Source organism: Mixophyes fleayi, chromosome 10 (assembly GCF_038048845.1).
Source record: "Mixophyes fleayi isolate aMixFle1 chromosome 10, aMixFle1.hap1, whole genome shotgun sequence".
Classification (NCBI taxonomy): domain Eukaryota; kingdom Metazoa; phylum Chordata; class Amphibia; order Anura; family Limnodynastidae; genus Mixophyes; species Mixophyes fleayi.
In genome coordinates this window covers 1,116,673-1,133,829 of record NC_134411.1, presented here as the reverse complement: position 1 = coordinate 1,133,829, position 17,157 = coordinate 1,116,673, and the positions used below count along the sequence as shown (strand labels likewise).

Below are 17,157 nucleotides of genomic sequence, written 5' to 3'. Positions count from 1 at the left end.
ACCCCGATACTAGACGCCAGCCACAGACAACCCCGATACTGGCCGCTAGCGATGGGCAACCCCGATACTAGACGCCAGCCACAGACAACCCCGATACTAGACGCCAGCCACAGACAACCCCGATACTAGACGCCAGCCACAGACAACCCCGATACTAGACGCCAGCCACAGGCAACCCCGATACTAGACGCCAGCCACAGGCAACCCCGATACTGGCCGCTAGCGATGGGCAACCCCGATACTAGACGCCAGCCACAGACAACCCCGATACTAGACGCCAGCCACAGACAACCCCGATACTAGACGCCAGCCACAGACAACCCCGATACTAGACGCCAGCCACAGACAACCCCGATACTAGACGCCAGCCACAGGCAACCCCGATACTAGACGCCAGCCACAGGCAACCTGGATACTAGACGCCAGCCACAGGCAACCTGGATACTAGACGCCAGCCACAGGCAACCCCAATACTAGACGCCAGCCACAGACAACCCCGATACTAGACGCCAGCCACAGGCAACCCTGATACTAGACGCCAGCCACAGGCAACCCCGATACTAGACGCCAGCCACAGGCAACCCCGATACTGGCCGCTAGCGATGGGCAACCCCGATACTAGACGCCAGCCACAGACAACCCCGATACTAGACGCCAGCCACAGACAACCCCGATACTAGACGCCAGCCACAGACAACCCCGATACTAGACGCCAGCCACAGACAACCCCGATACTAGACGCCAGCCACAGGCAACCCCGATACTAGACGCCAGCCACAGGCAACCTGGATACTAGACGCCAGCCACAGGCAACCTGGATACTAGACGCCAGCCACAGGCAACCCCAATACTAGACGCCAGCCACAGACAACCCCGATACTAGACGCCAGCCACAGGCAACCCTGATACTAGACGCCAGCCACAGGCAACCCCGATACTAGACGCCAGCCACAGGCAACCCCAATACTAGACGCCAGCCACAGACAACCCCGATACTGGCCGCTAGCGATGGGCAACCCCAATACTAGACGCCAGCCACAGGCAACCCCGATACTAGACGCCAGCCACAGACAACCCCGATACTAGACGCCAGCCACAGGCAACCCCAATACTAGACGCCAGCCACAGACAACCCCGATACTGGCCGCTAGCGATGGGCAACCCCGATACTAGACGCCAGCCACAGGCAACCCCGATACTAGACGCCAGCGGCTGAAGCCCCTCACAAGAACCGCACCTCACCCTTAGACAGCAGCATTTTACACAAGTGTTACATTGTAACAAACACATCTGACAATTCAGCAGGAAGGGACTGGGGGCCACAGGTGAAGGCTCGGAGGGCTGCATATGGCCCTAGGGCCGCCCATCACTGATGTACACAGATGACCCGTCATATGTATAATTGATAGAAATAACCGGGGGATGTGTCACTATCAGACCCCAGAGGCGGATGAAGGTTTATATCTGCTACAATGTGTCAGTAATGACATAATCTGATATATGAATATATCAGAAAACATGTTATCATGTGACATAAACCACCAACAGTGCGTCACCATTTACAATACGTCACCATTTACAATACGTCACCATGTATAATACAACAGCGTATTCCTGACAGTTTACTATAGATAAGAATGAAGCACATTCATAGATCGCTGGGTGCTATTGGTTTATACTGACGTCTATATCTCTACGTACACAGTGTTCTAGTTCTGGCCATTCCAAGAACGCAGGACAACAGGCAGCCTTCCTCGTGCTGTATAATATACTGTATATAGTATAGATCTTTCCTCACCTCTAGTGGGCAATGTCTGGTAGCCGGAATCTGAGCCCAAAAAGCTGGAGGATGGGGGAGCGGAGTTATCCAGAGTGGCGAGTTCCGGAGTACTCGCATACGTGCGCAGTTCTACCTGTGACCAGAGTACACGGGACACACGTCATACAGGAAATGATTCATGTACACCAGGTGCATTATAGTTCCCAGTATCTGTTTTATATAATCCGTATTATAGGCTCTGTGTCCTCTAATCTCCATAGACTCAGTTCGGGAATTGACAAGATGAAGAAATGTGGTTGTGTTTAACATGTCACATATGATAAAACATTTACCCTGTAGTCTCCATTTACACCCTGCCCCAGCTCTCGGTCTCTCTTCCTCTCGTCTGACTGTCTCTTCAATCCCCGCACAGACGTGTGTCTGACGACGGACGATTCTCTCAGAGGCGGAGGCAGCGCAGGTGGAGGTGGGATGTAAGGTGGAGGGTCTGTGTCCTCAGGACTGTACATGTCTGGTAGAGGTGGACGCGGAGGGGCTCCCTCCTCCTGGAAATTAAACGTACAATACAGATAGTATACAGTGTGACTGTGCATGTGTCATGGCGTGCAGCGATCCCACCCATCCCCCCACCTGATACTCACATGATTATAACATGTGACTGTGCATGTGTCATGGCGCTCAGTGATTACACCCATCCCCCGCCTGGTACTCACACGCTTCGGAGGGGTTGGTACTCTGGTGGGCTCCGGTTTCTGCAGCAGCTGTGGCTGTGAGTGGGATCTTTCCGGGGTGTACGGCTGAGAATATAATCCCACCTCTGGTGCCTGTTTCACAAGACTCGGGGGGTTCTGGGGGGACGCTGATTTACTGCGAAACGATGTAAACGCTGTGCTTCCGGAAGGCACAAACGTGGAGGTAACTAAAGGCACGGTTTTTCTTTCTAGAAGAAAGGAGCATTTTACCGCCTGCGGAAACTGTACCGACAACCATCATATGATGAACACGACAAATTATTTACACAGTAACATGGCTCAGAGCAGGAAGGTCGGCTGATAGCAGAGGATATAATTCCTGTAGGATTCAGTATTATCACTATCTCTTACGTCATACAGACCCCCCCAACACACGCACCACTACACGCAAGCCCCCCCAACACACGCACCACTACACGCAAGCCCCCCCAACACACGCACCGCTACACGCAAGCCCACCCAACACACGCACCGCTACACGCAAGGCCCCCCAACACACGCACCACTACACGCAAGGCCCCCCAACACACGCACCACTACACGCAAGGCCCCCCAACACACGCACCACTACACACAAGCCCCCCCAACACACGCACCACTACACACAAGGACCCCCAACACACGCACCGCTACACGCAAGCCCACCCAACACACGCACCGCTACACGCAAGGCCCCCCAACACACGCACCGCTACACGCAAGGCCCCCCAACACACGCACCACTACACGCAAGGCCCCCCAACACACGCACCACTACACACAAGCCCCCCCAACACACGCACCACTACACACAAGCCCCCCCAACACACGCACCACTACACACAAGCCCCCCCAACACACGCACCACTACACACACGCACCACTACACACAAGCCCCCCCAACACACGCACCACTACACGCAAGGCCCCCCAACACACGCACCACTACACACACGCACCACTACACACAAGCCCCCCAACACACGCACCACTACACACAAGCCCCCCCAACACACGCACCACTACACGCAAGCCCCCCCAACACACGCACCACTACACGCAAGCCCCCCCCAACACACGCACCACTACACGCAAGCCCCCCCAACACACGCACCACTACACGCAAGGCCCCCCAACACACGCACCACTACACGCAAGGCCCCCCAACACACGCACCACTACACGCAAGGCCCCCCAACACACGCACCACTACACGCAAGCCCCCCAACACACGCACCACTACACACAAGGCCCCCCAACACACGCACCACTACACACAAGGCCCCCCCAACACACGCACCACTACCACTACACACACGCACCACTACACACGCACCACTACACACAAGCCCCCCCAACACACGCACCACTACACACAAGCCCCCCCAACACACGCACCACTACACACAAGCCCCCCCAACACACGCACCACTACACACAAGCCCCCCCAACACACGCACCACTACACACAAGCCCCCCCAACACACGCACCACTACACACAAGCCCCCCCAACACACGCACCACTACACGCAAGCCCCCCCAACACACGCACCACCACACACAAGCCCCCCCCAACACACGCACCACTACACACACGCACCACTACACACAAGCCCCCCCAACACACGCACCACAACACACAAGCCCCCCCAACACACGCACCACTACACACAAGCCCCCCCAACACACGCACCACTACACGCAAGGCCCCCCAACACACGCACCACTACACACAAGGCCCCCCAACACACGCACCACTACACACAAGCCCCCCCAACACACGCACCACTACACGCAAGCCCCCCCAACACACGCACCACTACACGCAAGCCCCCCCAACACACGCACCACTACACACAAGCCCCCCAACACACGCACCACTACACACAAGCCCCCACAACACACGCACCACTACACGCAAGGCCCCCCAACACACGCACCACTACACGCAAGGCCCCCCAACACACGCACCACTACACACACGCACCACTACACACAAGCCCCCCCAACACACGCACCACTACACGCAAGCCCCCCCAACACACGCACCACTACACGCAAGGCCCCCCAACACACGCACCACTACACACACGCACCACTACACACAAGCCCCCCCAACACACGCACCACTACACGCAAGCCCCCCCAACACACGCACCACTACACGCAAGGCCCCCCAACACACGCACCACTACACACAAGCCCCCCCAACACACGCACCACTACACACACGCACCACTACACACACGCACCACTACACACAAGCCCCCCCAACACACGCACCACTACACACAAGCCCCCCCAACACACGCACCACTACACACAAGCCCCCCCAACACACGCACCACTACACACAAGCCCCCCCAACACACGCACCACTACACACAAGCCCCCCCAACACACGCACCACTACACACAAGCCCCCCCAACACACGCACCACTACACACAAGCCCCCCCAACACACGCACCACTACACACACGCACCACTACACACAAGCCCCCCCAACACACGCACCACTACACGCAAGGCCCCCCAACACACGCACCACTACACACACGCACCACTACACACAAGCCCCCCCAACACACGCACCACTACACACAAGCCCCCCCAACACACGCACCACTACACGCAAGCCCCCCCAACACACGCACCACTACACGCAAGCCCCCCCCAACACACGCACCACTACACGCAAGCCCCCCCAACACACGCACCACTACACGCAAGGCCCCCCAACACACGCACCACTACACGCAAGGCCCCCCAACACACGCACCACTACACGCAAGGCCCCCCAACACACGCACCACTACACGCAAGCCCCCCAACACACGCACCACTACACACAAGGCCCCCCAACACACGCACCACTACACACAAGGCCCCCCAACACACGCACCACTACCACTACACACACGCACCACTACACACGCACCACTACACACAAGCCCCCCCAACACACGCACCACTACACACAAGCCCCCCCAACACACGCACCACTACACACAAGCCCCCCCAACACACGCACCACTACACACAAGCCCCCCCAACACACGCACCACTACACACAAGCCCCCCCCAACACACGCACCACTACACACAAGCCCCCCCCAACACACGCACCACTACACACAAGCCCCCCCAACACACGCACCACTACACGCAAGCCCCCCCAACACACGCACCACTACACACAAGCCCCCCCCAACACACGCACCACTACACACACGCACCACTACACACAAGCCCCCCCAACACACGCACCACAACACACAAGCCCCCCCAACACACGCACCACTACACACAAGCCCCCCCAACACACGCACCACTACACGCAAGGCCCCCCAACACACGCACCACTACACACAAGGCCCCCCAACACACGCACCACTACACACAAGCCCCCCCAACACACGCACCACTACACGCAAGCCCCCCCAACACACGCACCACTACACGCAAGCCCCCCCAACACACGCACCACTACACACAAGCCCCCCAACACACGCACCACTACACACAAGCCCCCCCAACACACGCACCACTACACACAAGCCCCCCCAACACACGCACCACTACACACAAGCCCCCCCCAACACACGCACCACTACACACAAGCCCCCCCAACACACGCACCACTACACGCAAGCCCCCCCAACACACGCACCACTACACACAAGCCCCCCCCAACACACGCACCACTACACACAAGCCCCCCCAACACACGCACCACTACACACACGCACCACTACACACAAGCCCCCCCAACACACGCACCACAACACACAAGCCCCCCCAACACACGCACCACTACACACAAGCCCCCCCAACACACGCACCACTACACGCAAGGCCCCCCAACACACGCACCACTACACACACGCACCACTACACACACGCACCACTACACACAAGCCCCCCCAACACACGCACCACAACACACAAGCCCCCCCAACACACGCACCACTACACGCAAGACCCCCCAACACACGCACCACTACACGCAAGCCCCCCCAACACACGCACCACTACACACAAGCCCCCCAACACACGCACCACTACACACAAGCCCCCCCAACACACGCACCACTACACGCAAGGCCCCCCAACACACGCACCACTACACACACGCACCACTACACACAAGCCCCCCCAACACACGCACCACTACACGCAAGCCCCCCCAACACACGCACCACTACACGCAAGGCCCCCCAACACACGCACCACTACACACACGCACCACTACACACAAGCCCCCCCAACACACGCACCACTACACGCAAGCCCCCCCAACACACGCACCACTACACGCAAGGCCCCCCAACACACGCACCACTACACACACGCACCACTACACACAAGCCCCCCCAACACACGCACCACTACACACAAGCCCCCCCAACACACGCACCACTACACACAAGCCCCCCCAACACACGCACCACTACACACAAGCCCCCCCAACACACGCACCACTACACACAAGCCCCCCCAACACACGCACCACTACACACAAGCCCCCCCAACACACGCACCACTACACACAAGCCCCCCCAACACACGCACCACTACACACAAGCCCCCCCAACACACGCACCACTACACACAAGCCCCCCCAACACACGCACCACTACACGCAAGGCCCCCCAACACACGCACCACTACACGCAAGGCCCCCCAACACACGCACCACTACACACAAGCCCCCCCAACACACGCACCACTACACGCAAGCCCCCCCCAACACACGCACCACTACACGCAAGGCCCCCCAACACACGCACCACTACACGCAAGGCCCCCCAACACACGCACCACTACACACACGCACCACTACACACGCACCACTACACGCAAGCCCCCCCCAACACACGCACCACTACACGCAAGGCCCCCCAACACACGCACCACTACACGCAAGGCCCCCCAACACACGCACCACTACACGCAAGCCCCCCCCCAACACACGCACCACTACACGCAAGCCCCCCCAACACACGCACCACTACACGCAAGGCCCCCCAACACACGCACCACTACACACACGCACCACTACACGCAAGCCCCCCCCAACACACGCACCACTACACGCAAGGCCCCCCAACACACGCACCACTACACGCAAGCCCCCCCAACACACGCACCACTACACACACGCACCACTACACACGCACCACTACACGCAAGCCCCCCCCAACACACGCACCACTACACGCAAGGCCCCCCAACACACGCACCACTACACGCAAGGCCCCCCAACACACGCACCACTACATGCAAGGCCCCCCAACACACGCACCACTACACGCAAGGCCCCCCAACACACGCACCACTACACACACACACCACTACACACGCACCACTACACGCAAGGCCCCCCAACACACGCACCACTACACGCAAGGCCCCCCAACACACGCACCACTACACGCAAGGCCCCCCAACACACGCACCACTACACACACGCACCACTACATACAAGCCCCCCCAACACACGCACCACTACACGCAAGGCCCCCCAACACACGCACCACTACACGCAAGCCCCCCCAACACACGCACCACTACACACAAGCCCCCCCAACACACGCACCACTACACACACGCACCACTACATACAAGCCCCCCCAACACACGCACCACTACACGCAAGGCCCCCCAACACACGCACCACTACACACAAGCCCCCCCAACACACGCACCACTACACACAAGCCCCCCCAACACACGCACCACTACACACAAGCCCCCCCAACACACGCACACACCGCTACACACAAGCCCCCCCCCCCCACACACGCACACACCGCTACACGCACCGGGTTAGTTACACAGAGGTCATTGTACCTGGATTCTTGAATGATTCTACCAGCACTTTGTAGTTCAGTTTATTAGAGCTGAGACCGGCAGTGACGTCCTCTATTCTCCAGAGATCTTTCTGTAACTGAGCGCGGTCCTAACCCCGGAGAAAACAGAATATCAACACTTTGGAGATACTGTATTGTTTTATACTCGCACTAACAACCCCAATATTAACAGCCAGTGTTCCTGTGGCGTAGTGTGTGTATATTACACAGTAACAGGACAACCTGTAGATGCTCCGCAGGGTGTGTGGGGAGGGGGGACGGTGATAACTGTGACTCACCTGAGATGAGGGGGATCTGGACATTTGTTCCTGTAACAAGTGACGCAGTTGTCCAACGTCACTCTCCAGCCGCACATACTCGTTCCACGCGTTCTCCATATCCTGCAGCAGATACACAAGAGGGGTTTTATAACACGTAGTGTGGTCATGTGACCCGCCCTATGGAATACCCACGCTGCACTGCTATTGGCTCAGATGGAAGGCGTGTACATATAGAGCACACATGTAAGCTTCATTACATAGCCAGGCTAATTAGGGGGCACTAACGTCTGCAGCACAGGAGGGGGCGCTCTAACATCTGAAACGTCAGGATAGAGGGACGTACAGTTGAGACTTTAGACATTTCCGCTCGGATCTGCACTAAGTCCTCCTGCAGGAGGCGCTGTTGGTAGGAGATTTTCTCTGTGTGCTGCGGCTGCTCCTTGTACTGGTCCATTTGTCTGTGCAAAACCTCCAGCACCGTCTCCAGTTTGTCCTGTGGGACACAGAGAACAGTCATGGGCGAGAGAGTGACAGGCAGGCAGACGAGACGGAGCGCGAGAGCGACAGGCAGGCAGGCAGACGGGGCGAGAGAGACAGAAACGAGACGGGGAGAGAGAGCGCGACAGGCAGGCAGGCGAGACGGAGCGAGAGAGCGACAGAAACGAGACAGGGAGAGAGTGTGCGACAGGCAGGCAGACGAGGCGGGGTGGGAGAGAGACAGGCAGGCAGACGGGGCGAGAGAGACAGAAACGAGACGGGGAGAGAGAGACAGGCAGGCAAACGTGATGGGGTGAGAGAGCGACAGAGAGGGACAGCGAGAGAGAGAGAGCCACAGGCAGAGGTACAATCTAATTCTGTGTCAAGCCCTGGTAATAGTTAGACCCACAGAGACAAGGACTATGTGTATATGTGAATATAAATGCTCTTTCCCTCTAATAATCCCCCCATGCTCTAATGAGACTCGTTACTGGAAGAATATTTTAGATCTTATTTTCTCACCTTATTGTCCTTCAGAGCTCGGATCTTGTCTTCTAGATCTTGCAGGATCCGGTCCTGCTCACACAGGACACTAAGCTTTACCTGAATAGGTAAGAAAGGAGAGAATCTGAATCTGTAACCGCGAGTGTGGCCCCAGAAACATGTTAGTGTAAGGGCCCAACGACCATACTGCGGCCATCACTTACATCAACGTCACTTTCAGCGATTCTGACCGGCTTTGAGGAACGATCCTTCATAGACTCTCTTCCCGTTACCTGACGGTTAGAAAACAGACGCTGTGACAGACAGAAACCCTGTGGTTACAGCGATGGATACACGGCACAGCCATCAGCGCATGCAGCGAGTGCGCTTCATGGTAACATTGCGTCGTCTGTTCTCACCTCACACAGGAAGAGCCGGCTCAGTCCGTGTGGAAGGAGCCGCTCAGGATGATAGATAACTTTACATTATTACAGCAGAGATCCCCCCGTACAACTAACAAACCTGCGCTTCAGGTTAAAGGACATGTCCAACTTTTGGGATTTTATTTATGTAGAGCCAAAGGGCCCCTTATGGTGGTCGACAGCGGTCAGAAGGGGACAGAACAGAAATGGGCCCCATTGACAATGATATCTGGGGGTAAATGTATCAAGCTGAGCGTTTTCCGGCGGGTTTGAAAAGTGGAGATGTTGCCTATAGCAACCAATCAGATTCTAGCGATCATTTATTTAGTACATTCTACAAGATGATAGCTAGCATCTGATTGGTTGCTATAGGCAACATTTCCACTTTTCAAACCCGCCGTTAAACTCTCAGCTTGATACATTTACCCCCTGGTCCTATTTTACCTTTAATAAAGCCTTTGACATATTTAATTCAGGCTAATTACATTGTAACAATTATCCTGCTCTCCCCCATGGACGGAGGTCAGGGGTCAGCAATGTAAAGCAAGCAGAGAATTCAGCTGGTGTGTAGTCTAATCATGCTACCAAAGCCCTTGTCACAGAGCTTACACTCTAATTTATAACAAGCGGACTGAATGCAATCTAAAGCAAAAATACTGACTTCAAACAATAAAACAGCACACAAAATAAAGAAATAAAACCTATGGAGAAGCAGCGCCATGAAATGGTCACACCGAGGCGGTAGAAGCGGCTCTTACGTTTATGCTCGTTCGGTACCCCGGGGTAGAGTTCCTTAAAACACTGTGAACCAAGTTGATCAGAGGTTCATTATACTTTATCTGTTTCAAATTAAAAGAAATCTTATGTGAAATCCGCACAGCGGTCAGGCGGGACTTACGTCAATATCCGCACTGTCACCGGTCACAGTCCCCTAGAGAGTGCACTGCTGAAACCCACAGCAGCCAATCAGAATGTGGACGTTGTTTAGTAGTTTAATAGTTACTATGGGTTACAGGACCTGTTTCTGTAGTTACCACAACCATCTATTATAAATATCCCACAGTATATATAAAGGATGACTAGAACCCCCTGCATCCGCCCTATGCATCCACCAATCCCTACAGTACAGCAAGTCTGTCACGCTGCCACTCACTCTGTGTCTGCTCTGTTAGAGAAGCCCCTCCCCCGACATGGCTCCTGCTGCAGTGTAGTGATAGGGATCAGGGGAAGGGAGCCATATTTAGTTACGTATAAACACTTCATCTCAGTAACACAGACTTTCATACATTTTCATTTCAAAAAGTGCTTCTATTTGCTCAATTTATGTAACAATATTTCCCAGCAATAGACCTTACAGTCTGTAACATCTACAGTATTATGTACATTGCAGTCTGTAATACTGGTTGTAACGCAGACTCACAGGACCAGTAAGATGGGGAATTATCTGAACTATAGCGCTGGTTAGCAGACATGGTCCATCAGCAGATTTACAGGAAACACGTTATATATCTGTGCAACGGTGCCGATATCTCAGCTGTGTCCTGTATATGGTCTTATTATCAGATATATAATATACAGGAAGTGACCGCAGAAACCTCACAGCCCAGACCTGCCACGTTTCACCACATCCATCATATGTTCAATCTATCAGAGCAAAATATAAAGGAATAAAAATATTACCTTCAGATCCAGGTACTCCAGATCCTTCTTCAACAGCATATATGTGTCATCCGCCTGCGGGGGAAACAGACAGCACATTATATACAATATAAATGCTATACACTTCATTTACATTCCCCAGGTAATGTCTACATAGCGCCCCCCCCCCCCCTATACGTCCCCCGGGTAATGTTTACAGAGCGTACACCCCCTATACGTCCCCCGGGTAATGTCTACATAGCATCCACCCCCCTCTACGTCCCCCGGGTAATGTCTACATAGCGCACACCTCCCTATACGTCCCCCAGGTAATGTCTACATAGCATCCACCTCCCTATACGTCCCCCAGGTAATGTCTACATAGCGTCGACCCCCCTATACGTCCCCCGGTAATGTCTACATAGCGTTCACCTCCCTATACGTCCCCCAGGTAATGTCTACATAGCGTCCACCTCCCTATATGTCCCCCAGGTAATATCTACATAGCGTCCACCCCCCTATACGTCCCCCGGTAATATATACATAGCATCCACCTCCCTATACGTCCCCCAGGTAATGTCTACATAGCGTCCACCTCCCTATACGTCCCCCGGGTAATGTCTACACAGCGTACACCTCCCTTTACGTCCCCCAGGTAATGTCTACATAGCGTACACCTCCCTATATGTCCCCCGGGTAATGTCTACATAGTATCCACCTCCCTATATGTCCTTCAGGTAATGTCTACATAGCGTCCACCTCCCTATACGTCCCCCGGGTAATGTCTACACAGCGTACACCTCCCTATACGTCCCCAGGTAATGTCTACATAGCGTCCACCCCCCTATACGTCTCCCGGGTAATGTCTACATAGTATCCACTTCCCTATATGTCCCCCAGGTAATGTCTACATAGCGTCCACCCCCCTATACGTCCCCCAGGTAATGTCTACATAGCATCAACCCCCCTATACGTCCCCCAGGTAATGTCTACATAGCGTCCACCTCCCTATACGTCCCCCGGGTAATGTCTACACAGCGTACACCTCCCTATACGTCCCCAGGTAATGTCTACATAGCGTCCACCCCCCTATACGTCTCCCGGGTAATGTCTACATAGTATCCACTTCCCTATATGTCCCCCAGGTAATGTCTACATAGCGTCCACCTCCCTATACGTCCCCCGGGTAATGTCTACACAGCGTACACCTCCCTATACGTCCCCAGGTAATGTCTACATAGCGTCCACCCCCCTATACGTCTCCCGGGTAATGTCTACATAGTATCCACTTCCCTATATGTCCCCCAGGTAATGTCTACATAGCGTCCACCTCCCTATACGTCCCCCGGGTAATGTCTACACAGCGTACACCTCCCTATACGTCCCCAGGTAATGTCTACATAGCGTCCACCCCCCTATACGTCTCCCGGGTAATGTCTACATAGTATCCACTTCCCTATATGTCCCCCAGGTAATGTCTACATAGCATCCACCTACCTATACGTCCCCCAGGTAATGTCTACATAGCATCCACCTCCCTATACGTCCCCCGGGTAATGTCTACATAGCGTCCACCCCCCTATACGTCCGCCGGGTAATGTCTACATAGCGTCCACCTCCCTATACGTCCCCCAGGTAATGTCTACATAGCATCCACCCCCCTATACGTCCCCCAGGTAATGTCTACATAGCATCCACCCCCCTATACGTCCCCCAGGTAATGTCTACATAGCATCCACCTCCCTATACGTCCGCCGGGTAATGTCTACATAGCATCCACCTCCCTATACGTCCCCCAGGTAATGTCTACATAGCATCCACCCCCCTATACGTCCTCCAGGTAATGTCTACATTAGTATCCACCTCCCTATACGTCCCCCAGGTAATGTCTACATAGCATCCACCTCCCTATACGTCCGCCGGGTAATGTCTACATAGCATCCACCTCCCTATACGTCCCCCGGGTAATGTCTACATAGCGTCCACCCCCCTATATGTCTCATGAAGAGCAGTCTATATGAGCAGACATATGCAGAGTCTGAGTCCTTGTGTAGAATAGATATTACGTATAATACAGATAATGATGGAATAAAGCAAATGATGGGATTTGCCATGCAGAGAGTGCCATGAAGAGCATTAAAAATAACATTGTATAACTTCACATTACAAAATAACAGTAAGGTCAATAGCAGAATTAGAGGGTGTTAGTTTAGTGTAATTCACAGATAAATATTTGTGGATTAAGGTTTTGAAAATCATCCTATACATGTCAGTCCCAGTGAGGGGCGCCCTCTAGTGTTGGAGGAGTGAGATGGTAACAGCTCATCCTATACATGTCAGTCCCAGTGAGGGGCGCCCTCTAGTGTTGGAGGGTGAGATGGTAACAGCTCATCCTATACATGTCGGTCCTAGTGAGGGGCGCCCTCTAGTGTTGGAGGAGTGAGATGTAATAGTTCATCCTGTACATGTCGGTCCCAGTGAGGGGCGCCCTCTAGTGTTGGAGGAGTGAGATGGTAACAGCTCATGCTATGCATGTCGGTCCCAGTGAGGGGCGCCCTCTAGTGTTGGAGGAGTGAGATGGTAACAGCTCATCCTATACATGTTGGTCCCAGTGAGGGGCGCCCTCTAGTGTTGGAGGAGTGAGATGGTAACAGCTCATCCTATACATGTCGGTCCCAGTGAGGGGCGCCTTCTATTGTTGGAGGGTGAGATGGTAACAGGTCATCCTATACATGTGTGTCCCAGTGAGGGGCGCCCTCTAGTGTTGGAGGAGTGAGATGGTAACAGCTCATCCTATACATGTTGGTCCCAGTGAGGGGCGCCCTCTAGTGTTGAAGGAGTGAGATGGTAACAGCTCATCCTATACATGTCGGTCCTAGTGAGGGGCGCCCTCTAGTGTTGGAGGAGTGAGATGGTAACAAGTCAGAAGTATTTAAGTGAGATCAATGCTGGACAGGTTGCAATTAAATGTCCTCATATGGCAGCATTTCTGGATCAAAATAATCAGACCATATTTTATTAAATTTGCTGACGTCTTCTGAGGACAGGACGATTAGTGGCCTCACAGCTGGGTTATTACGTTATTATGTGGGTTATTACTATCACACATTCATGTTATACGGGTTCTCTGGCCTCCATCACAGGGTGGAGGGTGTTATGTCCGTGACCACCTGTTGTATCAATCATGGTGGGGGTATAACTAGAACACACAGGGGCCAGATGTAACTGCCCCCGATCACACAGATTATGGTTGCTGAGGGGCACCAGAGGGTAGTGGGTGTTATGGAGGACTCTGCGCCCTAACACAATGTGTATAACTGGGGTGTGTTATACAGGTGGCGTGCAGCGGATATAAAAGCGTATGTAGTATATGAACATTAGCGCAGCAATGGGTGGAGTGCGAGGAAGTAGCGTGCTCGCCATGAATGAGCCATCTCCCAGCATTGTGTAATTTCAGATACTGCCCAGTGTGGCCTGGAGCCTCCTGAGGAGTAACGTGGTCTCTGACGGTATTTAGGCAGATTGTGAGACAGAATTAGGGTCACAACCAGTGTAGGGGCTGGATCGTCACTGCCCCCACTCACATGGGGGGTCATTAAGAGGCCTCTGAGAATCCTCAGATCTGTGCTCTCTGGTTCAGTTTTATTTACTTTACAGCAATTTGTCAGAAATTTTACATTGTTTAAAACTTGAGGCAGAAACTACAAAATGCCAAAATAAGATGATGATAAAAGCTCTTACCGACTTGCCATGCAAACTGGGAGCACTTACAGTGTGAGTCATGTACCCCATGGACGGCATGGACCGGCGATCCACGTGCGATGTGGACTGAGGAGACAAGAAAAGGAGAATGAGAAGCCACCTAGTGGTCAGTGAACAGAACTGCACAGACACCAACAGGGAGGACCCAACAGCTGGACCCCCCATTCCATCCAGAGGGCCGGATGTGTGTTTCACACGGTCATGGTTTATGTAGGGGAGCGAGGAGCGTCTCCAGATAAGTTGGGCCTCCATCGCCTCTAGTTCTCTCACTGGCCCAGCGTACAGAATAACGACAATGCACCCACAGCCCCCCCTTATACACCCAGATGCAGCATTATGGTGTATTAGAGATGTAAAACGCTACAGAATCTGCTGGCGCTATATAAATAAATGATGATGACATTAGAAGCACTGTATACTGTATGTAGGGCGTTGCTCAGTGAGGATACATTTAATATTCTGTACAGATATTTCATGGAGTGAAATCAGTTTACAGCCTGGACCAAACAGTTTAGTGTAATAATACTATGTGGTCATTTGCAAATCATTTTGTCTTTTCCTTTATTTGACTTGAAAATTTTAATCGTTTTATTGAATGTTCAATTTTTCCAAGTTTTACATCAATGTTTCCGGTCCCTTTAAAAACATAAAATGGGGGAGTGGCTGCCGTAATGGGGGAGTGGCTGCCGTAATGGGGGAGTGGCTGCCGTAATGGGGGAGTGGCTGCCGTAATGGGGGAGTGGCTGCCGTAATGGGGGAGTGGCTGCCGTAATGGGGGAGTGGCTGCAGTAATGGGGGAGTGGCTGCAGTAATGGGGGAGTGGCTGCAGTAATGGGGGAGTGGCTGCAGTAATGGGGGAGTGGCTGCAGTAATGGGGGAGTGGCTGCAGTAATGGGGGAGTGGCTGCAGTGACTCCTCCTAGTACCTATAGGGGAACTGGTGTTACATAGGGGACGTTGGGGCCTCTGCTATATATGTAACCACCTACTGTGCTGGTCTGATCCATCGGTTTATATGTTCTGAATAAGCCCCTTCCACTTGCTACACGAGCACACGCACAGAGATGTCGGGGCCACACTCAGGTGCCGGGGCCACTGTGGTACTGCGTAATACTCCTTTACAAGAGTTAATGCAGATCAGTATCACCAGTCACTGGAGTACTCGCTGGTTACACGGTTACCACTAGATTTACCTTCACAGTATGGGCCCGAGACTTCTGTGGGGACCCGATGTACGGGACATCAACGTGCCCCGCCGCCGGCCGCACGGTCACTCTGTCCGCTGGAGTGTGGGGTCTTCTTGGAGGAAACGCCTTTGGAGCTGCTGGTGGTTGGATGTCGGATGGAGAAGGTGGAACAGAAATGGATCTCGGGACGTCTAATAAGCTCTTAGCTCTGGCGCGGTCTGTAGTATCCATAGTGCCCATGTAAATCTGTCCCGTGGGGCTGCCATGCTTGAACTGCTGCCTCTGCTGCCACTCGTACAGCTGCCACACGGTGCCTTCCTTGGTGGCCTTGCGGTCCTGGTTGGACATCTTCAGGTGGCTGACTCGATCCTGTGCGTACTTATAGTCACTTGGCATGTTCCGGGGGGACGGAGGAGAACTGCCAGGAGGGCGTCTGCTGGTCTTTGGCACAGTCTGGTATCTCTCAGACAGAGGAACGGGATGGTCAGGACCAAGGCTGGAATAAGAGGGATTAGAGTGCAACACGTCAGAGCAAAACACCG

General features: G+C 53.9%; 1 protein-coding gene across 8 annotated transcripts in view; it reads right to left on the bottom strand.

Annotated features, from left to right (window-relative positions):
- The window catches only part of PLEKHA7 (pleckstrin homology domain containing A7), a 90,521-nt gene that overhangs the window by 11,883 nt on the left and 61,481 nt on the right, over nt 1-17,157 (bottom strand). For 4 of the 8 annotated variants that reach the window (XM_075187582.1, XM_075187584.1, XM_075187588.1 and 1 more), the window contains 12 exons: nt 16,622-17,111; nt 15,409-15,495; nt 11,710-11,763; nt 10,788-10,868; nt 9,832-9,900; nt 9,647-9,727; nt 8,991-9,140; nt 8,666-8,767; nt 8,368-8,476; nt 2,494-2,720; nt 2,113-2,325; nt 1,799-1,913 (listed from right to left, as the gene is read on the bottom strand). In XM_075187582.1, the coding sequence (XP_075043683.1) occupies nt 1,799-1,913; nt 2,113-2,325; nt 2,494-2,720; nt 8,368-8,476; nt 8,666-8,767; nt 8,991-9,140; nt 9,647-9,727; nt 9,832-9,900; nt 10,788-10,868; nt 11,710-11,763; nt 15,409-15,495; nt 16,622-17,111 (1,778 nt within the window). The remainder of the gene's footprint in view (nt 1-1,798; nt 1,914-2,112; nt 2,326-2,493; nt 2,721-8,367; nt 8,477-8,665; nt 8,768-8,990; nt 9,141-9,646; nt 9,728-9,831; nt 9,901-10,787; nt 10,869-11,709; nt 11,764-15,408; nt 15,496-16,621; nt 17,112-17,157) is intronic. The other 4 variants (XM_075187583.1, XM_075187590.1, XM_075187587.1 and 1 more) reach the window with 4 other exon arrangements.